The sequence below is a fragment of the Marmota flaviventris genome, chromosome 7 (assembly GCF_047511675.1).
Source record: "Marmota flaviventris isolate mMarFla1 chromosome 7, mMarFla1.hap1, whole genome shotgun sequence".
Classification (NCBI taxonomy): Eukaryota; Metazoa; Chordata; class Mammalia; order Rodentia; family Sciuridae; genus Marmota; species Marmota flaviventris.
This window is the reverse complement of record NC_092504.1, coordinates 142,959,445-142,986,263: the sequence shown is the minus strand read 5'-3', so window position 1 is coordinate 142,986,263 and position 26,819 is coordinate 142,959,445. Positions and strand designations below refer to the sequence as shown.

Sequence of the window (26,819 nt, the reverse complement as noted above, 5' to 3'; positions counted from 1 at the left end):
ATATTTGAAATACTCAACTGAATTACTTGCAACGCCACTACCTAGTGGTGTTTGGAGGGTTTAACGGCTTGCAAGAGGCTGCTCTTTTCTTGTTTGATGGTCAATGTATATTTATATGTTACCGACTTAGTGTTTGTGTCCAACCCCTGATGTGAGGGTGTCAGGAGAGGGTGTGTGGGGGAAGTGATCAGGTTGTGAGTGAACCCCCAGGGAGAAAAGGAGAACAAGGCTCTGGACTTTCACAACTGTGCCCCGACTGCCCCACCCACACATTCTGCTGTGATTCAGTCTCACTAAACCCTCCGGAACTCAGACCCTACTGTAACCAGCTGCCATTTTCTCTCTTGAAAACTTGCCCTCCGCTGAGAAACTAAGCATGGCTGACCCCTGGGGTCTGTCTCTGTTTCTTTTTCTTTCTTTTTCATTTTGCTTTCCGTGAGGGTGGAGCTCTCATGGCAGGATCAGTGCCCTTGTAAGAGTCCCCTTCCTGCCACATGTGGGTAAATGAGAAGATCACAGTCTGCAACCCGGAAAAGCACCTTCACCAGAGCCCAACCCTGCTGCACCCTGAGCTCCCCTTCCAGCCCCCAGAACAGTGAGAAATAAATTTCTTTTGTTTATAAATCACCCAGGCTAAGGTATTTTGTTATAGTGGCCCAAACTAAGACACATTTAATTATAAATTCCTTTCATTCAGTTATACAAATCCGAGGTCCTTATGCACTCTAGTGCTTGCCAGATGCTAAGTACTCATTAGAACTTTCCAGACCAAGATTCTGTCGCACTTTAAAGTTTCTGCCTTTTGAAAACAATATTTCATGTAACATTGCAGTCATTATTCGAAAATGATAAAATCCCTGGGTATAGTGCTGGGTGTGGTGGCACATGCCTGTAATTCCAGCTATTAGGGAGGCTGGGGCAGGAGGATTGTAAGTTGGAGGCAAGACTTGGCAATTTAGTGAGACCCTGTCTCAATAAATAAAAAGGGCTGGGGTGTAGCTCAGTGGTGGAACACTGGTCCACAGTGCACAGAGTTGGGGTTCCATCCTCAGCTGTAGAAAAAAGAAGGAAGACGAGGAGGGGAGGAGGAGGGGGGAAGAGGGGGAGAGGAGGGGGGAAGAGGGGGAGGAGGAGGGGGAGGAGGAGAAGAGGAGGAGGAGAAAGAAATCTGTGGGTATAATCAAGGTGACAACTTCCTGGGTCTATGTGATGAGATTCTTAGGATCCTTGATGAGAACTCCAAATTTCCACCCCCGCCCTGGTCCTATATTTGTATCATTTTCTTATTCGTCACCCCTCTGTCCAGCTCCCAGTGTCCATCTCATTATTCATTCACTCATCAGAATGGCTGAGACCTTGTGAGAGCCAGGCACTGTGCTGGGCACTTGGCACAAGAAGATAAAGATGGGGGCACCCGCCTTGCCCAGAGGGCTTGGCTCTGCTCAGGGAACGCAGCGAGCTCTCGCTAAGGGACAGGCGTGGTCACAGAGGTGGGACTCCACGTGGGGCACACAGCGAGCTGTCGCTAAGGGACAGGCGTGGTCAGAGTTGAAAATGGAACAGTGTTAATTTGGATGTTGGTCCACGTGTCTTGGAATTTGGGGGGTTGCATTTGTGGGAAGTTGGACAGGCAGAAATAAAGGGCACCCCTGGTAACACTGGCCAGGCTGGCACAGGAAGGAAAGCTACAGGCTGAGCACATAAGTCACCAAATTGGAAAGCCAACCTTGCACCTTCTTTTTTTTTTTTTTTTTAAGGATATCATGTTTCTTTTTTTAAAAGTTTATTTATTTTTATGTGGTGCTGAGGATCGAACCCAGTGCCTCACACGTGCGAGGTGAGCACTCTACCACTGAGCTACAGCCCCAGCCCCACAACCTTGCACCTTTTTTTTTTTTTTAATAAGTCGAGGGTTTCTGTGAGGCACAGAATACCCGTGAGGTCTGGAGACACGTGGGCCGTGTCCCTGGGATTTCTGGATAAATTTCCTTGGGGCTTGTCTGCTGACTATGGTTTGAATGTGTCTCCTCCAAAATTTGGATGTTGCCAATGTGATATTCTTAAGAGGCGACAGCTTTGAGAGGTGACCAGGTGTAGGGTGCACACCTCGGCTCTCGGGAGGCTGAGGCAGGAGGATCCCTTCAGCTCAGGAGTGCAAGGCCAGCTACGCAACATTACAAGACCCTGTCTCTTAAAACAAAAGCAGAAATCCCTCTACTAAGGGTTGAGGAGGCCTCGAGGGCCACTCCCTCCTTGAGGGGATGAAACCTCACAGAGAGAGTTCCTGCGCCGTGGTTAGCGAGCTTGTCTTCACTCTCTGCCGCATTAGGACCCAGTGCCTGCCTGTCTGAAGGATGCAGTCCTCACCAGAACTGAACCTGCTGATGCTTTCTTGATCACTTAACCCATCTCCAGAGCTCTGAGGAATGCATCCCTCTTCCGTAAATTACCTCAAGTATTCGGTTACAGCAGCACCAGGACTATGATACTCTGAGGCTTTAAACCCTGAGGATGGAAACATTGAAGCTGTGGTGTGGCTCTCCCTCTTCCTGCCTGCTAATCCTCAGACCTGAAGATGCGTTTGACGGCATGAATCACATCTGCATAAAGGTTGCATGGCCTCAGACCCCCGACAGAAACCTGTCCTTACCACACAGCAAACGTGAGGGTCAGTGTCTGACTTGCTGTGACTTGGACACACAGTGCAAATCTCCCAGCCTGTTAGATGCCAGCCCAGGTCACAGTGTCTGCTCTGTGTGTCATACTTTAAGACTCAGCCCAGCAGGTGTGTTTCCTACACACCTACTTCTACCTCTCTTTATTTGTGATAATTCACCCTCCATGACATCTGTATTCCTTTTAGTTCATGCAAATAGATTTTTCTCAACAATTTAAAATTCTACTACAATCATATAAAGGGCATTTCAAAAGCAGAAGATAAAACCAAATATAGTATTAGCATGTAAGGGGAAAAAACCAACAAAACTAATCCCTCTAGGAGATGAGTTTTTCACTTTCCAATGACTTCAAAATAGGGCACTGACCTTTATCTCTTAAAACTATTTTACTTTCTAAAAAATGTCCCTGTGTTCCACACCACAGCTAGCTGGATAGAATTTGTATGTTGTTTCCCAACTTCAGTGGACCAGCAAATTGAAGTCATTACAAACATAATACCCTTATTTGAGGTTTTCTGATTTGAAGGAAGAATGCTTGACCCAAGCAAACGTCGATCTTCTGGTGGAGCAAAGCAACCACAGCACTCTAGGACAAACATTTTTTTTTCCTGCCAAATGACTAGTAGGTTGTAAACTGAACCACCAATCAGGACAAGCTAGACAGAACAATTAAATAGGTTTACACTTAAACATTTTCATTTTACACCGTCTTTTCATCAAATCAGATTTCACGATATTCACATATCAAATTGCTGTGTAAAAACGTGGTAGGAACACTCTGTTTTTGTTTTTAATGACACGGATAGAGCCCCAATTCATACAGCTTAAAAGAAAATATTCTTGTGAGTGAAAACTGGACAACTTCTTTTTACAGTTCATTGAGTTGTGAAATGTAAACGTAAAGCTTCTAAACTGTACAGGTTTCCCAGACTGTGGGCCGGGCTGAGGGCCTGCTGTGGTCCGGGTGCCTGAGCCCAGGGGGAGGAGAGGTGCGGGGCAGCCCCTGGGCCTGGCCGAGGGCACAGAGTCGGTGGCTGCGGGGCTGTCAGGCCTGCATGGCTTCACGTCCCTTCCTTAGACGAATCTCAGCCAATGAAACTGAGCCCATTATGCAGGGAGAGGAACCAGGGAGAGGGACCAGGGGACGCTTCCTCTCAGGATCGCAGGTCCACAGATTAAGTGGTCTGCACGATCCAGGGCCATCGGCCACAACAGCCGGCTCCTGGGACACTTCCCAGGTGGCACTTATCACACCTGTGGAGGGCAGGGGTTGAGGCTCACTCGCAGAGCAGGACCGAGGTTCAGCCAGGATTGGAACTCAAAAGCCTTTTTAGGGGCAGAGTCCATTATTCTAATTGGACAAAGTTAATGCTTTTGTCCAAAAGTTAATTTTCAGAAACACAATTTCATTTTTACTGGATTCCATGCTCTTAGTGGAATAGTGTGCCCATCTATGTAAATAGCAATGTTTATCATCCTTCTGGCCTCATGGTTTGCTTTGGACATCCCACAGAAATAGTTCTAGGATCAGTAAGCATCAAAATCTACTCCCTGATAGGAAGAGGTGAACGGGCTTGCCCATTTCCCCTGAGCTGTGGCTTTGACTCTTTGATAACGGGGGAGGGGAGCACAGGGTCTGCATGTTAGCAAACACTGAAACTTGAGTTTTCCTCTCCTGGGGTCACGTGTGGAGCCCTTGCTCACTGTCCCCCAGCCCTGGACGTTTCCATACACATTTCTCTGAGCCCTCTGGATATTAAGAACATCAATCCTCTGTAAGTGACAATCCAGAAAAATCTTTTCCCAGTTTGTCCCTTGCTTTTTTTTAAAAAGAAATTAATTTTTAGTTGTAGTTGGACCCATACCTTTATTTAATTTAGTCATTGATACGTGGTGCTGAGGCCGGAAACCAGGGCTGGCACGCGCTAGGCGAGCACACACTTTGGAGCCTCCACCTCAGCCCCGGTCCTTCACTGTTCTGTCTGTGATCTTTCTGGGGTGCAGTATCATTTGGTTCTGCTTTGAGACTTCTTTTGCCTTCATGTGGGAAACTTCTTTCCCATACAAACGTCAAAAGCACAGTGGCATATTTCCTGTTCCGGCCTTCTGCGTTTTCATTCTGCTGATCGCCTGTGGATGCTCTGTGAGGCCTGATGGAGCGCATGGGTGGACCTGGGCAGGACCTGGGCTCTGGGGGCTCGGCGCTGGTCCAGGCTCATGGCCTGCTTCTGGAGTAAAGCAGGGAGCAGCCCTTGGGCAGGTGGCAGAGGAAAGAAGTCCTAAGTCGTCGGCCTCCACGGCATAGAGCCAGTGTCCACGGTGGAATATCGGCTGAATGAGCATGAAGTCACGAGGCTACTGAGGACAGGGGGCCATAAGGCATGATGTCACTTGGGAGCCCCGTGGACCAGCTCTGAGCCTCAGTGGGCAGACGTGTCCTTATCATCTAGAGGTCGCTTTGCTTGGGGACTAGTAAGGAGGTGGTGGTGAGGGAAGTGGCAGAGTGGAAGGGGTGATGCTCTTCCTCCTGGCTGGGGTGGAGATGGGAGCGGGCAGTGCAGCCAGCCTCCGAGACAGCAGAGGAAAGGGAGAGCTGGGGCGGTGTTGGGATTCCAGGACAGAGCCCCCCAGGACGGTGACTGCACCCAGGATCTACACCTCCAGGTGTTCTGTTTTTAATTTCGAGAGGGGGGTCTCAGTAAGTTGCTGAGGTTGGCCTTACGACCCTCCTGCCTCAGCCTCCAGGACAGCTGGGATTATAGGTGTGTCACCATGCCTAGCTAGAATGAAGTTCTTATATACTGTTATTGAGTGAAGATTCCAAACCAAAGGCTTCAATATTCCTTACGGCATAAAACAAACAGAACAGAAATGCTTATGAAGTGCTAAGTCGCCTTTCAGTTCTAAATACTTTTTGTTTGTTTGTTTGTTTGTTTCCTGGTGGTTGACTGATAGCAAATTTATTATTAATGACACCTCACGCATTGTGACCTATGCACCAATTTGCTTAAAATTAACATGCAGAAGGACAATCACTCTGCAAGACAGCTTGGTTAACAGGTGTGCGTCTGCAGATGAGCTATCTCTGCCAACACGACATTCCACAGCAATGATAAAAAAACAGAGACAAGCAGAATCAATTCTCTTCTCTCAGGTGCCAAACGGAAGGACCACATATTGCAAGCTCCCTGAAGACGTGTCCAGACAACTTTCTAAAAACAGCTTACTATCAATCTTGTTGAAATTATCTTTTCCCCCAACATAGTGAAACCTCAACTAGCAAGGATGCGCCGAGAGGAGGGCGGTCAAGCCAACTTAATTACCTTGCAACTAATAATTTCCATGAAAAGTTATTTTGCTCTGATCTTTGCTGAGAACCTTCACATCTGACTGTCTTGTTAAGGAAAGGGAGATTTGTCATTAATGTCTGAACAGAATCTACGTAGCACCACATGCAAAGCTCTCCGCACTGTGGTCGTGTTGTGCATGTGTGTGCACACCTGTGTGTGTCCACGAGGGTGCAGGGAGACTGCCCTGTCCTCACCTGCTGCCAAGAGCTCCTGGCTGGTATGACTTGGAAGGGCCCTTTGACAACAGGCTGAGGGACTCACAGCGTCCTTTCCACGGTGCAGGAGCCCGCTGTCTACTCAGCCGCAGAATTGTTCTGTTGGGGCCACAGGAACTCCCTGTCCAGGTCAGTTCCAGTGAAGTTTCTAGAAGCCCAGCTTAGTTCCACCTTTCCTTCTGGTTCTGTGAGCTTCCTAACACCCCTTACTCCATGGTTTCCTGCTAAAATTGGCTACGTCTGATACCAAGGACTGGAACCAGCACAAGGGACCCGAAACATGTCTTTAGTGACTGATCTTGCCTAAAGGTCATTCACTTTGAGCAGGAATTTTCATAATGGAGAAATGTTATTAGTTAATGCTTATTGAGCAAACACCGTGTAGCCCCCTGTATCTGCTGTAACCAACCATCAAACACCCGAATGTTAGCCACTGTTATGGTCCCCACTTTCCTGACCAGCAGATGGAGCCTAGATGGCCAGGCGACTTGCCACTGGCCACTCGGGGAACCCATGGCAACATCAGGCCTTGAGTCCTGCAGGGTGGCTCCGATGCCTGTCCTCCTAAGCCCCATGACACTCTGCAGAAAGGACAGAAGCCGTGCTGGTCATTGACCTGATCACGAATCCAGATCTATGTCTGTTCTAATAATAGCTAACGTCTTCATGACCTGTCAGCTCCATTTAAAGCACACACAGCAAAAAACAAAAACAGAACAAAGAAACCAAGAAACCCCCTCAGCTACAACATGGATAAACTGTCGGATTCTGGATAAATATGATTTTATTATAGTGAAAAATACTGCAACTACTATTTTCATGAATTATCTAATACTTTATTATCTAATTATCTATTTATTTAATATATATCCCTAACAGTTTTAGAAATAAATGAAATATATATACCTAACAGTTTTATAAATATACCTAACAGTTTTTCTGCAATAATCAGAATAAAAATAATCATACTTTCAATTTCTCATACTTATATGACCAACTCCATAGCTCTGGACCTTGGACATGTCATTTAAGCCAGTGACCTTCAGTTTTCCAGTACCAGAGAAACCTCATCATCTATCTTAGCTATTTTATAGTAGAATAAATAATAACATAGTCTTGCTGCAAAGATTAGGATGAGAAAAAAATGTAATAGTACCTTACATGTGAGTCCCCCAGCCTGTTGTCAGTGTAATAGTACGAACGACATGGGACAGCTCTGAAAAGAGTAGGCATGCGATCTCTCTTATACGGGGAATCTAAACCCCCCAACTCCTGGAAGCGAAGAACAAGTGGTTAACTAGGGTGCAGAGGGAATGAAGAGATGGTGATTAAAGGGTTCAAAGCTTCAGTTAGACAGGAGGACTGGATTTTTGAAATCCATTGCATAGCACAGTGATTATACTTACATGTCTACAAGCTACAGATACTGGTATTAATTGCGTTGAAATTGCAACAGTTGCCAGAATGTTTTGCATATCTTCATCCGTTTAAATCCCACCAAAACCTGAGACACATAACGGGGAATGTCCTCCTTTTATATGAGGAATCTGAAACTTATAGATTTATTCATTATCCAAGGACCCATAATGGGTAATAAGTGGAAAGGATTCAAACCTAGACGTTCATCTTGCAGCTCTACCTGGATTCTCTACTCAATGTCTTTCACGAAGTAACAGGAATTCCTTCAATCCATGGTGAAGCGTCCACTCACCTTTTTGACTTCATACTTGATGGCGAGCTTGACGCGGCTCAGCGCTCTGTGCCTGTGCACCTCCGGGGGCTCCGCAGACTCCAGGTCTCCGTTCAGAATGGCCTCCACCTCCTCCGAGTCCCGGCAGAGGTCCAGCACGCCCACCACAAAATCTTTGCACTGCATGGAGAGCTTCCTGTAGTCGTTCTAAAAACAAGAGGTTCTTATAGTCCTGCTTAAAACAACAGATTTCCCTTTACCCAGCGGGAAGCGTTTAGGTGTGTGTGGATTAGCAAAGGTGTCCCTTCCCCAGACAGGAGGTCTTGCTGAGATAGAGAGGGCTGGAGTTGCCTCCTCTACCCCTTAGCTAGGTTCCCCTCTATGACCTGCCCAATGACGTGGGACAGTTCCGAAAACAGTAGGCATGCGATCTCACTTACATGTAGAATCTAAACCCCCCAACCCCTGGAAGTGAAGAACAGATAATGGTTAACTGGGGTGCGGAGGGAATGGAGAGATGGTGAACAAAGGGTTCAAAGTTTCAGTTAGACAGGAGGAATGGATTTTCAAAATCTATTGCATAGCACAGTGGTTACAGTTACCACAATGTAACTATTGTGATATGTAATATTTCAAAATTGCTGAGAGTAGCCAGGTGCAGTGGTGCACACCTGTGATCCAGGGGCTCAGGAGGCTGAGAAGGAGAATTCCAAGTTCAAAGCCAGCCTAAGCAATGATGAGGCACTAAGCAACTCAGTGAGACCCTGTCTCTAAATAAAATACAAAATAGGGTTGGGGTTGTGGCTCAGTGGTTGAGTGCCCCTGAGTTTCATCCCTAATACCCACCCCCCAAAAAAACAAAATTTCTGAGAGTAAACTTCAAGTATCACACCATAAACAATGATAAGGGAGGTGATGAATATGTTAACTGCTCATGTGATCATTCCACGTTGCACACATACATCAAAATTTCACATGGTACTCCATAAATATATAAAATTATTATTTGTTGATTAAAAATTCTAGCTGGCGATGTAGCTCAGTGTAGCAGAGCACTTCCTAGGATGTGTGAGGCCCTGGGTTTGATTCACCATCACTACAAAAAATAAAAAAATTTACATTTGCTTTAAAAAAAGTGATGTGCTCATAATTCACTGGTTCTTACTAAGTGATGCTGGCTAATTGGCAATGCTGAAAGACCAAAGGATCAAAGAGTTATATCTGTTTTATACACACAATAGTTATTCTAAAGCCCAAACAACACTATATCTATTGACTGGCAATTGGACATGGAAGATGGACTACATGTGGAAGGACCCCGTCCAGGTCGCCATCTCTTGCCTTGTAGGAGAGGTTGCTTCTCAAAGCACAGTTCTCAGACCAGGTGTCCTGATGCAGAAATGGAGGAGGGCCCAGCAACCTGTGAGTGGTTCTGACCCAAGCTCATGCTTGAGAATGTTTTCTGATAAACATGAAGGAGCGAATGGGTTCCCACCCGTATGAGGAGGGTTTTCTTCCTGGTTTGTCTGCAAGGCACATTATCACTCCCAGTAGAACTAGGAGAGAAATGCCTGATTATACATAATTGAAATCTCAAGGGTTACAGAAAGTCAATACCTGCGAGAAAAATTTCCAGGCCACTGGAACTAACACCTTGCTAAAAATAATCTGTGAGTTTTTAATTTCATTTGCATATTTAGTGGTGCCCACAGCAGTCCCTGCTGCCTCCTGAAGGCAGCTCTATTTCTAGCCTTGGGTTCCGGTCAAGGTGCCAAAGACCATCTCTTGGGAAAGTGCCTCACCTTCAGAAACCTCAGCTCTACCTCTGTGAACTAAAATTCTAGCCCCTTACGGAAGCCATCCAGATAATAATTTAATTTGGTACACTTGAGGGAAATAGAATTCCTCATTTCAACACATTCTGAGACTCCTTGTGTCTGTATAACCAAGCAATACTTAGCACCGTAGAATTCCCGGGCTTCCAGAAATCATTCTTTGCAAGAAGACACAAAGAATTCCAATTCTCTTCCTTTAAATATTTAACTTGATCTTATGGGCAAAACTGCACCAACTAAAATAAAGAAGTAGAGGAAAGAGGATTTGTTCAAAGGCTGCCCCAACTAACACAGTTTCCATTTCAGATATCAGAGATTAGATACGGAACAGTCACAGTTAATCCTTTTCCTCTCATAAGGGAACAGATACAATGAATAAAACTTCGATCTTTGGTTTCCATTCAAATTGGTACTATGCAACTGATAAAATTAATAAAATGTCCAGTCTCTGGTTTCTAAGCAGAGGGTCAGTTAAACATCCATCTGCCCTCCATTCCTGAAGACTAATGAAATATTCTATTACAGCACACAGAAGTATTAAATCCATGCCCGTTTCCATAGAAAGCTCCCTTTTGAATACAGTCTTTTTAGATGAAATTTTCTCGTGTTACTCTTCAGTTCAGACCGTTCTGTAAGATTTGTAAAACATAGGATGGCCATTTCTCCACCGATCAGAAATAAAAGAGGCTGCTTCCCGGCTTGGAAGAAAGCTCAGCACTTGGCTTTTGCAGTGATACCTAAATGCTGACTCATTACCTTTAAAATCATAATCTGAAAAGTGTCCAGTTTTAAGAAAAGCTGTGTAAATTTTTTTCACATTCACCGAAAGGTCAGTCAAGAAACAAAAAGTTAGTAATTATGTAAGTTGCAAGGACAATGTTTTGTTTTCATAACAAAGTGCAGAAAACAATCATAGCTGGAGACGATGGTCCACCCTTCCTTCCTTCCTTCCTTCCTTTGTCCTCCCCTTCTTCTCTCTCTTTTTGTCTGTTTGACCTGAGGTCTCCTTGCATTGCCCAGATTGACCTGAAATTCTTGACTCCTGGGCGCAAGCAACCCATTTGTCAGACTCTCGAATACCCAGGGCTACAGGCGTGCACCACCAGGACCAGCTAATGGGAATCTCCTTCACTGCCATCGTGGGGCACCATTTCTAAGAGCTACTGGGAGCCCTCAGGAAGGCAGACAGCTCTATCTAAACTCAGCACCTGCCGTCAGTTCCCGGAAGGGCATCCGTGTGAAGCCTAGGCTGACTGCTCATTCCACTCTGAGGTCCTGCCCAGTGGCTTCGCAGCTCGGATCATGATTGGTTACCATTTCTAAGACACTCCTCTCTTAAGTTTTGCCTAATGGTCTTCACAGTGCTGCTTTTCCATTTCCATGGCCCTCCAGTTGGCAGAGGGACTCACGGCACAGTACAGGGCAGGCGCTGCAAACCCCCAGGACCTGCTCAAGCCAAAGCAGTGACTGCAGAGCTCAGTCTTCATCAACACTCAGCTGTACTTCTTTCAATTTAAATGGTCTAATCTCCATTCCAATCCCTTTCTGTCCTGAAGAGGAAAACTAAATTCAACTCTAAGCAGGCTTGGTTCTCCAGGGTCCTTTCTCTAACAGCAAAAGAGGGAGGAGGTGTAGTGATTGAGCTTGGCTTCCCTTAGAACCTGAAGTCAGACTCCTGGACTCAAACCCTGCTTCTACCACTGACCTGCTGTGTAATCTGGTGGGATTTACTTACCCTCTCTGATGAGAATAATCCTACCTTCTACAAGTACTGTAAGGATTAAATGCTTGGTACACATTAAGTACTAGAGGTGCTTCAGTATCATCAGGTCTATTGTTCTAGCTATAATTCCTAGAACAGGGATCTAAGACACTCAAATCGAGGCTTAGCAAATGGGACCTGGGACTTAGCCTTGATTTCCTCATTTGTAAATGAGGGGTCTGTGGAAGCAGATGACTCCTAGAGTATCCTCCTGCTCTCAAACATCACCCTGCGTGTGGATCATATTTATTTTCTTTCTCCTTATTGTGATGTAAATCGAAACTGCCTTTCTGCTTTAAGGAGAGGCAAACTGAGGCACAGGGAAGGCTGGTGGCTTTGTTTTGTAGCTATTGTCATTTTGTTTTGTCTTTTATTTAAAAAGTACATCACCCGCTCAGTCAGAGTTAGGAAATTTCAATTTGCTTTCTCACTGTTAATAGATGGCTGACTTCCTTGTCACTGACATGTGGCAATTAGACCCAGAGTCCCTCCTGTCCAATATTCTGTTCCTCAGAATAGCTTCAGACAGCATTTGCACATCTAAAATACTTCTTTAATAACCTGTCACTGGGCTGTCCTCTGTTGATCTATCTAAATCTATGTCCTAGAATGCGCGACCTCTGCAGGTAATGACCTTCATGTGTTTTTGACACCCTGCGGACTGTGGCCCTCAAGGAACTTTGGAAACTGCACAGTGGCTGAGAATCTCCTCCAAAGCACCTACAGGAAGGCAATTTGAGAGGTGAGACATGAGCTATTACAGACCATTAATAAGACGAATAGGCATAGGTGTCTGAGAAGGGGAAAATCACCACGATTTCACCAGGGAACGCGATATCTATTTTTCCATTCCAAGGCTGGTACTCAAAGTCCCTGCGGAGAGAGTATTGCGAACACGGCAGAACAGGGCAAATTAGGTTACCTGCTTTCCTCAGAGAAGAGCTTTGCTCGCACTGCCCTTTCAGAGCTCAGAGAGTCTGGGTCAGGCTGGGAAAGCACCAGCTTCTCTTTCTCTCCAAAGCCCTGACAGATGCCAGGCGCCCAGGATGGGAGGGCACAGGGGCAGCAGGAGAGAGATGAGAAGGGCACAGCCAGGACGGGGCGCAGGGGAGGAACCGCGCCTTGGTCAGGGCAGGGAGGCTGGCAGTCTTGGGAGGCTCTGACTGCAGGGAGGACAGTCCTCCCAGGCTCAGAGGGGGTCAGGCTACACCCACTTGCCATGCAAGGAGAAAAGGAACTGGAGATTTGGGGACACTGGCCCATTCTCAGTGTGTGGCCGCCCCATGGCTGTCCTCTGGGACTCCCTGTGCTTGTCCCTGTGGGCTGCTGCACCTGCGATATTCCCACCCCTGAAAGGTTATCAGAAGCGACTCTTCCATCAGAGTGGAGTCCCAGCACCACTGATATGGACTTAGCCAGCTTCGGGGGAAACTAGGACTAACAAACGCCTGGCCGCTGCTTCTCTGCGTGCCTTCCCTGGGAAAACTGCAAACATGGCCATCTTTAGTAAATTACAGAATCTTTCAAAATAATCCTGTCTATAGAATTTCTTCTGCAGACTTTCAATATACATCAAGCAAACTAAAAACAAGGTTCGTGGTGCTTTTGAAATGGTGGCAAATAAGCAAATTCAGAATTATGTTTCGATTATTGTCTCAAAACAAAACAAAAACCCTGATATTTAGAAGCATTTCACCCAAATGTTTTTCTGCTCTCTCTAGCCAGTTTGAAGTTTTGAACTTTTTCAACCTGGATTCTGTCTAAAAGACTTTCATCTTGGATCCAAGGAAATAGATCTTTTCAATTACCACATAATAAATGTCTTCAAAGGGAATAGATATAAGGTGATACTCATTTTCTTCTTTGTATTTTCCCATGTTTTTTGAAAAGATTTTTACAATAACTATGTCTAGCTTTTGCATCAGGAAAAAAAATTGAATGAATTAACAAGATTACCTTAAGGCTAGATCTCCACCAGGAGATCTAGCAAGGTCTGATGAATAGGTAGGAAATTTGGTGTTTGGAAAGCAGGGGAGAAAACCACTCTGCCACCATTTTCTTGCAACCCCAGAGGAAAACAGTTTTTCCTTAACCTGAATTATGCTGTTAGTTACATTGAATAAATCTCACTTATATGTGAAAAATAATGTTAAGATGTGAAAGACAGACAAACCACTCTTCCTGTGATTTGATACCACAACACTAAACCAAAAAATTAACACGGTGCCCAGAAAATCATTCAAGGAATTGATGCCTGCATCTTCTTAGGTGAAAAGTTGGAGACAAGAACTGCTGAAGAGTTTGACTGATTTTTACCAGAAGTACAAAATACACTTTTGCCCTAGAGTTTAACAGCTAGAACCATTCAAAATGCATAGGAGGATGCAGCAATGAGAAAAAAGTCTCTCATTAATATATAATCTTTATAAAAATAATACTGCTTGACTGGAAATTAGGTCCAGAAAAAAGTTCACTCACTTAAAAAGTCCATTAAAGCGGAATAAAAATGTTCACTCATTAACAGCAACAACAAAAACCCATTAAGGCAACCCATTTGGGTGTCCTTGGGTTTCTGCCTTGACCTGACATCTATGTCTCACCCTCTGAAAAGACATTTGTGGAATTCAGGAAGAGGCATTAGTCACATTAACGAAATGATTTTAATAGTGTTTTATATCATCCTCTTGATCTTTGATTGTAAAGGGCTATCAAAACACTTGTGCCCATTAAGAGGGCTTTCAAAACTCATATCACCGCAGAGGGAAGGCATAGGAGCGTCCACTCCCATCATGGACCTGGTCGTGCAGCTCCTCCAGGGACCAGGCACCCCCACCCCTACCCCGGGAATAAAAACAAGCCAAAAAGCTAATACTACTTCTGTGTTGGGTGTCACCGGACATCTAACTGCAAGACAGGAGGAAGAATTGGGGAGGGGGAAGGTCACACCAAATCTTATTTGGTCAAAGGGGGTGGAGAGGTCTTGAGTTTTATTTAACGCTTACCCAGAACACAGAGGGATTCCAGAATTGTAGCTCGGATTCAGAATATACCCATCCCCAGAGCGAATATCACAGCACTATCATCGACAAGGGGAAATCATCACATCAACTCCGAGGGTGCTCCAATCCCTGGTGACCTAAGATCCACTGGGTGAAGCCCATTCTAGAGCTTCCGGGGCCTAGTGTGGACAGCCCAGGGAGCGGCCGGGCGCACAGGGCTCACCTTGAACTCCTTCTCGATGTTGGCCAGCTTGGCCAGCTCGTTGCTGAGCTCCAGGGCCGTGAGCACCGGGTCCTCGCTGGACAAGGACAGGTAGGCCGGGCTGGCCAGCCCCTTGTAGGCGTTGATCCGCGAGCGCGAGTGGCTGAAGGAGTCGTGCCGCTGCTTCTCGGTGCAGTCCCCGCACTTGCAGAAGTAGTCGTGCGGCCGCTCGATGCGCGCGCCCTTCAGCAGCAGCATGTGCACCACCTCGTACTTCTGGCAGTGCGCGGCCAGGATGATGGGGGTGATGTCCGGCGAGAAGCGCGTGCCGTCCTCGTCGTAGGCGTAGAAGTCGTCGTCCTGCAGCTCCTGCTCGCAGGGGCTCAGGGTCAGGCGCTCGCTGGCCGCGAAGCCGGGGTGGTTGAGGATGGCCTCCACGATGCGCACGTAGCCCTTGCTGATGGCCAGCAGCAGCGCGTCGCCGATGCGCGCCAGGTTCTCCTTCTTGAGCAGCAGCTCGGTCACCTCCAGGTGCTCGTTGCCCACGGCCAGCTGCAGCGCGTTCTGGCCCATGTAGTCCACGCAGTTGACGTTCAGCGTCCGGGACTCCTCCAGCATCTTGCGCACCACGGGGATGTTGCCGTACTCGGCGGCGTCGAGGAAGCGCTCCTCCTCAGCCGTGAGGCTGGTGCCCCGGTCGTTGAACATGAAGGCCGGGCCGCGGACCGCCTGGCGCCGGCCCTTCTCGCGCATCACCGTCATGCGCCTCAGGGACGGGCTCCCCTCCATGGACCTAGGCGCAAGGACAGAACAGCTGTGGGACCGGGGATCGCACGGTCGCCGCGCACCAGACCCGGGCCGGGCCCGCCAGGCCGGCAGGGAGCCCTTCGGAGAACAGCTCCCGTCCCCAGAAAATGCTGTTCTGATGGAAACGGTGAAGACCACTCCCACCCACCCACCCACCGCTCCGGTGACCCTGGCAATGCCCGCGTTCAGCCAGCCTGCCCTGTGGCAGTAACCGTCTCCTCCTCTTAAAGTCTTGGAAATAGAGGCTGCAGGTGCTTGGCACCCAGGCACCAGGCTTGGACACTGAAGAAGCTTGTGTACTCATGCGTCAGGGCACAGCGACCCTCTCCACGCACAGCTCCTACTTTTAATGGAAAATGTCTTTCTCCTCTCTCTCTCCCTCCCTCCCTCCCTCCACCCCCCCCCCCCACACACACACAGATTGGCACTTAGGCCAAGCATCCATCTTGTAAGATACTGGTTTTAACTTTTCCTCTTAAGGGGAACTCCCCTTCTCCCTCCAAATAAATCACAGGGCTTGTCTTTTCAATGACCTAATCAAGATTTAGCAAATATAAATTCAAGTATGGATTCGGATTTACTTTGCTGAAAATAATTGTCCTGTAATGAGAGTTGTTTAATTACCTATATATTTGCACTTTTGAACTAATAGGATATGGTTTGATTTTTGTTTTAAAGTTCCCTAGTATTACTTTGAGAATAAAGTATCTAGGTACTAACTGAACATCTAGAATAATCTGCTCTGAAATCCTAATGCCAACCTCATTAGGTAAGATTTGCCTGCATTATAAAAGCCATGTCATTAATTGATGTGTGCAGGGACTTACGTTTACATCAATTTTTTTATGAGGTTGGGTAAATAATTCCATTCCCTTGTGCTTCCTCACTACACGTGTATCAAGTTCTCTGGATTTTGCTCATAAGCTTATGAATGAAAAGCTAAAAGCTTTTTAAAAGAAATTATGAGTCTCTGAAAAATGATGCTAAATAAATAATATAATTTTACATTGTGATCATCTGGAATATCTTAATGATTGGTGCAGTGTTTAGTGGCCATTGAAGATTGCACAATGATCGTACAAATCCATGTCTTTACCTTTTCCCAGTCCCAGCATTCTGCTGACTGAAGCACTCAAGATAACTTTCCTTTAAAAGTCGGGGTTTTTTTTGTTTTTGTTTTTTTTGTGTGTGTGTGTTTTATTTATTTATTTTTTTGGCGGGGGGGGGGAGGGGGGTATGAGTTGCACCAAAAGGTACCAGATAAAGCATTTCCCCCCTCACATTGCTCTTTTGAAAAGTGGCTGGAAAGGAAAATGCTTTATTTTGACAATACATTCCAGAAATACCTCCTACCATTGAGAAAATCATATTTATAGAGTCAGGGCTGAGAAGTCCCTGGGAGGCCACTGGCCTCCCTGGGAGTCTGGAGGAGGACATCTAGGCTGGGGAGCCTCCCCAGCAGGTAGACCAGAGACTGTTACCAGTCCCCAGCAGCTCTCCACTCTGTGGAAGGTTTCCAAATGGAGACCAAGGCCAACCTGGGCTCCAGATGACACCAGAGAGGACCCCAGGGAGGCTTGTGAACCTATCCCAGGACAGAGAGTGCTGAGTGGCACTGTCCTCACTGTCCACAGCTCTTAGAATTAAATATGTACACTCACTTATAAGTTCACATCTATACATGTGCACACACACACATATACATACACGTGTATTTATGGCACACTCTAGAAAGCAGCACAAGAAGCTTTGAACCCAATGGGGCCATGGGGCCATGGGCAGTGAACAGGGAGCCGTAGTGGATGGGGAACTTCCATCTTTCACTTAAACCCTCTTGTATTTTTTTAATAGTTTTAATTGTAGCTTGAATATTTGTATTAAATTCTTTTGAAACTTTTCTTTAAATCCTTTGATGGACAGAAATGTTTTAAATACAGGCACTTATGTGCTGGCATTACATTACAGTCTTTCTGCAGCTAGGTATATGTTGGCTGTTACAGCAGAGTATGGACGTGTGTGATGGGCGAGAATGGTGTGAAACGGGGTGCATGGTGGGTGGAACTGGGAGACTAGTGGGGCTCCAGGTTGACATAATGAAGATTTCCAAGCAGGCAAGAACTGGAAATGGCCTTCACTGAACCATACAGAAAACTTTGTTTCATCATCAAACTCTATGAGAGGAGTTTTAAACAAAACTTTTAAATATTATTAAAATAAGTATGTTTTATTACCATGAATGGTACTGACTTTGTTGGGTTAATAGTTTTACTATTCAGCTATGAACTGAATAGCTGAATGGCTAGGATTTTCATGTTGTATAAAAGACTAATTTAGTACTTGCCATTGATAATACATTAGTATTAACTATGAGTATCAGAATAAGCCAATAGGGAGAATACATATATGGAGGATACAGAACTGCAGAATTCCAATCTATACTCAGATGGGTCATTTTTTGTGGGTAAAAAAAAACTCATACTAAAGAGTCAAAGTCTAATGGAATGGCTTTCTAGTTTAATGACTGTTGTCTACAAAGAAAACTCACCCATAAAACCTCACAACTTCTCTAAGAGACTGATCTGAGAACACTTGGAAAAGACTGTTTCATATTTTTTTTTAGCATTTCTTAGTACTTAAAATTTTTTGAAATAAAACTTTCATTGTGTATATTTAAGGTATAGAAGATGGATATACACAGCATGCAGATACCAGGGGGAAGCAAGCTAGCCTATCCACCATCTCACATGGTTGACCTTGGGGGTGTGTCTGAGAGCAGGACTTGTCTCCCAGGACTCCCAGGCAGAGCCATTCCATTACCTGTGGACCTCACATTGTGTGTGACATTTCTTAGTATTTTAACTTTTTTTCTTGCCATCTATTCTTATCTTAGAACGTGCACATTGTATATTTGAACTGAAATGTGTGACCTTAGTACTACACAACCCGAGTCACATGAGTCATTTTTATTCTGTTTTTTAAAGATTCTAACACTGAGTTAAGTGTGAAGCCAGAGTTCTCAATCAGAGCGAGTCATACTGTGATTTCACAATGAAAGAGCTGCCTCCTGGAGAATCTGCAGTAGGAGGTCCCTCCCCCCACCCCTCAGGAAGTCCATCTCCCCTGCCCCTGCTCTCTCCACGTTGCTGACAGAACCAACTTAGGCTTCATTACTCTGGACTGAACAACCACGGTTGCCCTCAGCTCTTTTAGCAGGAGAAATAAGAAAGAAAAGGGGTGCTGGGGAGGACGCTGCACTCCAGCAATGTTGGCACCCAAATGGCTTTCCCAGGAATGTCCACCTTCAGGTCCATGCTGTGGCTCACTCCTCCAGCACGGTGAGAGGACCTTCCGCGGGACTTCTCCTGGTAACAGCCCTGGAGGGCCCAGCCTCGAGTCAGAGGCTCCTCAGGACCACGGACCAGCTCCCTTCCCAGGGCCGACGGGGATGACTGGCACTCTGACTGCGATGCCCTGAACTGCGTCCCTCCAGAAGGCCAGCGCTGAGCCCTGATGAGCTCGTACTGGGAACAGGGCCTTTGTGGGCGTATCTGCCTGGCTGAGGTCACAGGTGAGGCTCTCACGGTGGGGCCGGCGCCCAGTAAGGAGAGTCAGGGAGAGGGTGCTCCACCAGGCCCCCCACGAGGACACATGGAGAAGGCCGTCATCTGCACATCAGAAAAGAGCCCTCACCAGAACCTGACCAGGCCAGCACCCTGCTCTCAGACGTCCAGGCTCCAGCGCTGTGAAGAGGACAAGTCTGGTTCAGCAACCTGTCTGTGGTGCTTTATTTTGGCAGCAGAGATGACTGCACTGGCCACACATTTTAAGGCAAAAAAAGTTTTATTTTTCATGCTTTTTGCCAAACAGTTAAGCAGATGAGAAGTTCTTTCTGAGAAGTATTTTGGTGTCTCACTGGGGACTCTCTGCCCCACACTATCAGAGGGAAAATACAGGTGATAAACCTTCAGTTTTCACAACTTTGCCATCAAATCACCTGGCCTCTGGGAGTGTTTCCCAGAGAAACCCGAGGATCACTCAAAGTGCCTGTCCCAATGCAGATTCCTGGGTCTCATCCCAGATAGACTAATCAGAATCTCTCAGGTGGGGCCCCGGAATACATATTTTAAGGGAGCATCCTTTGCAATTTCTATGCATGCTGAAATCTGGGAACTTCCAGTATACACTTAATGGTGGTGACATGAGGCTGTTAAGCACTGGCCACCCTGTCCCTGAACAAAGTGAAATAGAAATGACGCCTTTGAGCAGCACAGGCCGGGGACATGACCTTACATGCATTTACTCCCTTTATGCCTTGTTACTGTTTAAAATTGATCCCCAGGAGGTTACTTACCACAGCAAATACGCAGCCTACAGAAAAGTGTTCACCAGTGACCAATTTATGTCACGCCCTCACTTTGATCAAAGAACAGTGTTTTTTAAAAGGTTCCTGCTGCCAGGTGGGGTGGCACACTTCTGTAATCCCAGTGACTCGGGAGGCTGAGGCAGGTGGAGTGCAAGATCAAGGCCAGTTTCTGCAACTGAGAGAGACCCTGACTCAACATTAAAAATAGAAAGGGCTGGGGGAGGCGGCTCAGTGGTGAAGCCCCTGAGTTCAATTCCTGTGACTGCAAGGAAAACAGAGCTTACTGCCTCTTCTCAGAAAGTGTGATCATGGCGCTGAGGGGCCTTTCCCACATAAGCAGTCACTGTGCCACCATCAACCAATTGAATTTAGTGTAAGCAGCTTCTCTTCATGTGGCTTCTGTCCTTTAATCTAACGATGAAACTGAATAACTCTCCCTCCAGGAGGCTCAGGAGTTTCTCTTAGGTCTAAAATTCCTCAAATATCATCATTATCTCATCCCAGATTTCTGATAGTCTTTCTCCGCTTCAATAATTTCTTATATAAATTTTAAACCAATTATCTTATACTCCATGTATTTTAAACCTATTTACATTACTTAATTTTTTAAAGATGGTATTATTAAGTGTCCCCCTCATTTGTACCACAATTGCATACATTCCTAGAGAGTAAAGTCATATTTTATTTTTCCTTATTCACAGGGTCCATCGAAGTGTCCCTTAGAGAGCAGGTACTCAATACATGTGTGCCTGGTTAAGTTCCCAGCCTCCCCACCTGAATTCAGGGCCCACAAGCACAGCGCTCTGCCTGACCCCTCTAAAATACCCCAACCATCTACCTTCACCCAGCTCCCCTCCAGCATGCCTATCACGAGTCAGTCACTCAGGTTTGCAAGTTCAAGGTCATCCACTCTCCTTGGGAATGCCACTTGTGCTGGGCCGTCCTCACCATTCCCATAGCGACACCATCTCCCACACTGCTGCTGGACTAGCCGGTCAGCTTCCCAGCAGGAGGACCTAGTGTTGGTGAAGCATCCTCAGGCAAGGCACTGCCCAGTCAAGTCCCACACAAAGCTATAGAGTAGGGGTCATTTCCTCTGCTTCACAATGAGAAAGCCCAGCGCAAGGGAAACTGCCCAAGGTCACAGGGACGCACATGCAGCCTGGGATTCACCTGGAGTCTCTGACTCCGTGCATTTCCTGATTCTCCTCTTCCTACGGCCCAGCCACCCCAGCACCTGCTCTTCTCATCCCCGATTCTGCCCTGACCTACTTCCCTTTAGAAGCAGTCAGCAGCCCCAGTGGCTCTGCACATTCCCCACCCTGCCTGGCCAGCCTCTTTCCTGTTCCCAGATTCCTCCTTCACTGTCCTACACACATATCACCCTGCTTGTTCCTGAGCCATCGAGGGTGTTCCTCTACCAAGCATATTTTAAGATAGATGTTAAGGTTGTTACTCTTTTGCCTTTCCAGGTATAAGGTCTTCGCCTGGGTGGGGTGCAGGCTAGGCTTGGGTGGTTGCTGAAGGGAAAGTGGGCAAGATGAACAACGGTAGAGGAGGGGTACAAAGGGAAAGATCACAGTCGTGTTCTGAGGTTTTGCAAGAAAAAGCAAATTTGCAAACAGAATTTGAGAAAAGGGAGATTGTCTTGCAGAATAAGTCGCTCAGTTCCTTTATTACCCTAATTCTTCTGGAAGGAGCTCGACTGCAGTCTCCCATGCAGACAGGACAGCTCTGCCACCCCAACAGCAAAGCTGTGGTGCTGCTGTCCCAGGAGGGGACAGAAGGGACAGAAGGGGCCAGAGACGAGGCGCAGGTTCAGTGAGGAAGGAAGCTCTGAGGGCAGGGCTCTGGCCAGGCCTATCTTGTCTGGAGACAGGACGGTGCAGTCTGGTGGAGCAGGGCATGGCGTGGGCAAACCTTCCTCGAGCCCACACCCCAAGTGGTTTAAGCCTGTGAGGAGAGCCAGGCGCCTGCCAGGGCTGGGCCTGCCTGTGGTGCTGTGAGCCAGGCAGGGTCCTGTGCAGACACCGGGCTCTGAAGCCAGGAGCCACCTGGGATCAAGTACCCAGCAGAGGCAAGTCTATAACATCAAGCCCCTTCTGCTGACAAGAAGCACCCGAGAGAGGAGGAACATGGCCCAGACAGCAGAGTGAGAGAGGACCCCAACTTTCCACTCTGGGACACATGATCCCCAAGCCCCGTGACCACTGAAGAGCAGGGGAAGAGTGGATTTCTGGGAGCCTGAGTAATTCTATCAGTTGAGAGTATTTCTTTAAAATAATATTTACTTTAGGGCATCCAGCTAAGATAAATGAGGCCAGCCTTCCAGCATCTTTCCAGGAATGGATACAGTCAGACCACAGGGACACTCACCTCCCTTGGAGACGACAGGGAGGGGGATAAGCAGGCAAAAGCCCCTCAGGCACAGGCTCAGGTGCAGGAAGGCCCTGCCCTGGCTGACCCAATCCCTCTAATCATGTAGGCCAGGCCTCCCTTCCTGTCAGCTCAGATCACTGCTTGATTGCTTAATTAGCTTAATTGCTTAATTATTGATTGCTAATTCACTTGTTGAGTGTCTACGTAGTAAGCAAATAAAACAAAACAAACATTTAAAAACTAATTGAAACCACAGATTGGCGCTTTGGTTAATCTCCTCTCTCCTGGTCAGCGGTGGAGGCTGGGGACAGAGGCCGTCGTGAGCGCTCTCCTGCCTGCCCACTGCTCCTCCTGTCTCCATCCCTGAACACACGTCCTTCTGCCCTTTTGTCCGCCCAAACCCTTCTCACTGTGGTGGTCCAGCTTACGTGAGGCTTGTGGAAACAGCTGCCTGGGGCAAAGCCCACCCGGGGTGAGGCCCTCCTGATTTGGGAAGGTGGAGTCTTGGATCTTTTTTGAAACCATTGCTGAGCACCGACCTGAGCTTGCTGTGTGACGCTGCTAGTCTGCTCATCAATCTGGATACTTAATTTTGTCTCCTTGATTTGTGTTTCCTTGATTATGGTGTCCTGTGACATTCATGTCCCCAAGGTTGATTGGGATAAGTGCTCCATGCACTTAGCCTGGGTTCACCTCTTGTGTCGTCACCATAGTGCCTAACACAGCACAGGATGTTCAAGATACTTGTTGATGGATACGAACCTGGAGACAAAAAGACCTGATCAGGGTACTCAGGAACTTCCAGAAGGTCTGAGGGTAGGTCAAGTGCCTCAGCGAGGAGGTCCTCCCAGCTATCCCTCCCTTGCTCTACTGTCCCCGTGAATGTGAAAAACGAACAGGTTGAAAATCAGAATCTTACTACTATTAAAGTATGTGGTAAGCGCAGGTGTTGGAACATTGAGATTCCACAGAGAAGAGCTTCTATGATGGCTCTCTGGACTGAATCCCCAGACCCTGGGCACCTGGCAATGAGTGAGCATCATTAAAGAAATGGCCTTAAGCTGGGTGTGGTGACACACACCTGTCATCCCAGGGGCTCAGGAGATTGAGGCAGGAGGATCAGGAGTTCAAAGCCACCCTCAGCAAAAGTGGGGCCCTGAGCAACTCAGTGAGGCCTTGTATCTAAATAAAATACAAAAAGGGGCTGGGAATGTGGCTCAGGGGTGGAGTGCCCCGAGTTCAATCCCCGGTACTCAAACACAAATACATAAATAAATCAGGGTGGGGTTGTGGCTCAGTGGTAGAGCACTCGCCTAGCGTATGTGAGGCACTGGGTTCGATTCTCATCTCAGCACCATGTATAAATAAATAAAATAAAGGTCCATTCACAACTAAAAAAATATTTTTAAAAAATAAATGAAAGAAATAAAGGTATCCTGTCCATTTACAACTAAAAACAAAAAGATTAACTCAAAAAAAAAAAAAAAAAAGAAAGAAATGGCCTCAAACTTATTACCGAAATGAGGTAAAGAACGAGCCACTACTGGAGCCATGTGCCAGGCCAAGTAACCACATTAATGTGGCCAAAGAGAAGAGAGTGAGAGGTCAGCTCGCCACACCAAGGAAGTGGACCCTGCCAAGTGGCCCGGAGCCAGTCGATGGTCTGGTGAACAGCAAGAAGAGCCCACAGGAGGACCGTCAGGGACGGCCAGCATGGGGGTCACGGCCCTGGAGGTGGTGGTGATGGAAGCCGCGAGGGGAGGGGAGAACCAGGAAGCCTGCAGAGATGTGCTGACAGATGAGACCCTCTTAGGCCCCCGCAAGCACCACCTGTCGGCCGTCGCAGCTGCCCAGGTGCCTAGTGTGGGCAGAAAGGAGGAGAGGGCATCTGCCCAGGTGCCTAGTGTGGGCAGAAAGGAGGAGAGGGCATCTGCCCAGGTGCCTAGTGTGGGCAGAAAGGAGGAGAGGGCGGCTGAGGTCATCAGAACCACACACTTTGCAAATCTCTAAACATATGTATTTGTGAAGAGGATGGAGGCACCCTGGACGTCAGCAGTGGGGCCCAGTGTGGAAGGTGGGGGGCAGTGTCCTACAGCACAGCTGGCAGGTCAGAGAGGGTGGGGCACCCTGGACGTCAGCAGTGGGGCCCAGTGTGGAAGGTGGGGGGCAGTGTCCATGCAGCTGGCAGGTTGGAGGCCCAGGGCCGCACCCCACCACAGCACACCAGGCTGCAAGAGAAGCATCCACCTAAGAAAGAGGAAAGCAGGGCCTTGGTTTCCACAGTTCCATGCCACGAAAAACGAAATGCAGGGGTCCTCCAGTCCCGAGCGCAGGGAGAGAGCTGGGTCTCCACAGGGACGAGGGACCTCGGGTCCCCATCTCCTCCACCTACCCTGTGTCCTTCCAGGAGGCACGGAGGCCTTGCAGACTCCTCAGCTAGGAACACCAGACAGGGAAGGCGTGTCCTTGTTCTCAGTCCCCGGGGGCAGCAGCGCGGCCCCTTGCCCAGCCTGCCTGGCTCCAGGGGACGCTGCCTCAGCGTGTGCCCAGGAAGCACTGAAGCAGTGCCTCCCAACGTGGGCATTCGCGCCTCCGGGTCTGCAGTGCACTCTCACCCCATCACCCCACCATGCACTGCTTTGCCTTTCCTTTCACGCCGTCCCCCAGTGGTTCCGCAGGGTCCTCACGAGCAGCGATGGGCTCTTTCATCCCTGCACGCCTGGCCTGAGCAAGGGTCAGAGGGATGTCTCTCAGAGGGCTGGCACCTGCAGGCAGCCCACAGGCTGGGTGCCAGGAGCAGGGCCTTCTCCTCAGTCACATGGGGAGGGGTGGAATTGGGGCATTCTTCTATAAAAACAAATGTCACGGACACATTGATGAAAGCCAATAACAAATAACCAATCTTCTTTCAATCAAATGTCCAAGTACACATTTCTGTTAATCAGACTCAATTCCTAATTATATCATGGAAGTATTTGATGACTTCTCTATCTCTTGATTTTGATCTCATGTAAAGTTGACTTTTGTCAGGATAACCTAGGGGGGCAAATGTGGGCTAAATCTTAAAATTAATAACCACTGAAAATTGATTACTAATTAAGCCTATTTTCTAAAATGAATGAATTTCACAATGCTTACTAAAACTAATATTCATTATTTCAGTATGATGAGAGACAAATTAAGAGTTACGTGAACTCAGTCTACAGTTAAATAAGAACAGAGACAAAATGAATTCAATCAAACAAAAAGCTGCTCACTGAAGAGAGATCTTATTGGCCATTTAAACATACTAGTTACTATTGAAGATGTCTGTATTTTAGCCTTTACAGCTTTTAGAGGGACCTGGTTTTCTGTCACTATCATCGTGTGAAGTCGAAGTCTGGGGCTCTCGACCCTCACTCCCGCCTCGTGTCTCTCCAGCCTGCGTCTCAGCAGAATCCACAGGCATCGACTTTATTGGACAAAATGCATTCAGAGATCATGCAGAGTACCCTCAGGTCAAGCTCTTTCCTTAACAGGTCACACACGGCTGGACAGCTAAGTCTCGTGTTTTACAAAGGTCCAGGACTAACGATATTGTCACTACTATTTGAAAGTAGAAGTTTTTATAATGAGAGTTTTCTGACTGGATAATTGTAGACAGTGTCCCCGACCCAGATGCTGAATTAAGACAGAATACTGTGACCGTCCTGATCATCCTCATACAGCCACCCAGTTGACAACTCAGCCCTCCATGCCTTCTCCCTGCAGGGCCACTGACCCGGCTGCCATCGGCTGCGGGCAGTGTGGATGTGGTGGAGTAGCCCGACTGCTGGCCACGCAGGGCTCCCCTCTGGGGCTGCTCGGGGACACTCATGACTACTTGAGCAGGCTGCTGCAGAAGCCACTCTGATCCAATGCCAGCGTTCCTTCCCACGGGGCCAGGAGCTCAGGGGACATTCTCTCCCTCCCTCTGCATTCCCTGTGGTCTTATTGCCCGAAGTAAACCGAGCCCGTGGGCTCGTGGGTGTTTTAGGCAGGAACGGCTTCATGTGAAGAACACCTTCAGAGAGGTTTGCAATCCTAGCACAGAAATGAGAAAATTCCTAAAATTGTAGCTCAGCCCGCAGAGGATGGGCCAGGCGTGGACGGGGATCCCTTGGCCTGGGTAAGGCCAGGAAAAGGGAGCGTGGGAAGTGCAGGGTGGCGTGGCCCTGAGACAGCCTTTTCTCCTCTCCCCTCCCGATTCCTCTTACAAGCTCTGCAAGCTGCTCAGCTGTCAGCAGCCAAATGCCACGATGACTTAATTGAATCTCATAAATGAATTAATACTAATTAATAGTTTCCTGTGTTGTTTCTCCTAGGAGTAATTGCATTAACAATGTTTTGAGGAAGAAATACTTAACCCAGTGGAGGCTACAGTATGCACAGAACAGCCTGGGATCTGGAGGTCCCAGAGGGCCTGGGGCTGCTGTGAATCCCATGTCAACCATCAGCTCCAGTTGATGAATTTGTGAAATAAGGCACTGGACTTGAACTTGATGAACTATTTCCAACTCA

General features: G+C 47.4%; 1 protein-coding gene across 3 annotated transcripts in view; it reads right to left on the bottom strand.

Moving 5' to 3' along the window:
* Positions 1-26,819, bottom strand: part of Trpc3 (transient receptor potential cation channel subfamily C member 3) — a 55,999-nt gene that overhangs the window by 23,532 nt on the left and 5,648 nt on the right. For 2 of the 3 annotated variants that reach the window (XM_027955851.2, XM_027955849.2), the window contains exons 2-4: positions 14,753-15,524; positions 7,955-8,140; positions 7,405-7,515 (exon numbers count right to left, since the gene is read on the bottom strand). In XM_027955851.2, coding sequence (XP_027811652.1) covers positions 7,405-7,515; positions 7,955-8,140; positions 14,753-15,524 — 1,069 coding nt within the window. The remainder of the gene's footprint in view (positions 1-7,404; positions 7,516-7,954; positions 8,141-14,752; positions 15,525-26,819) is intronic. The other variant, XM_027955850.2, reaches the window with a different exon arrangement.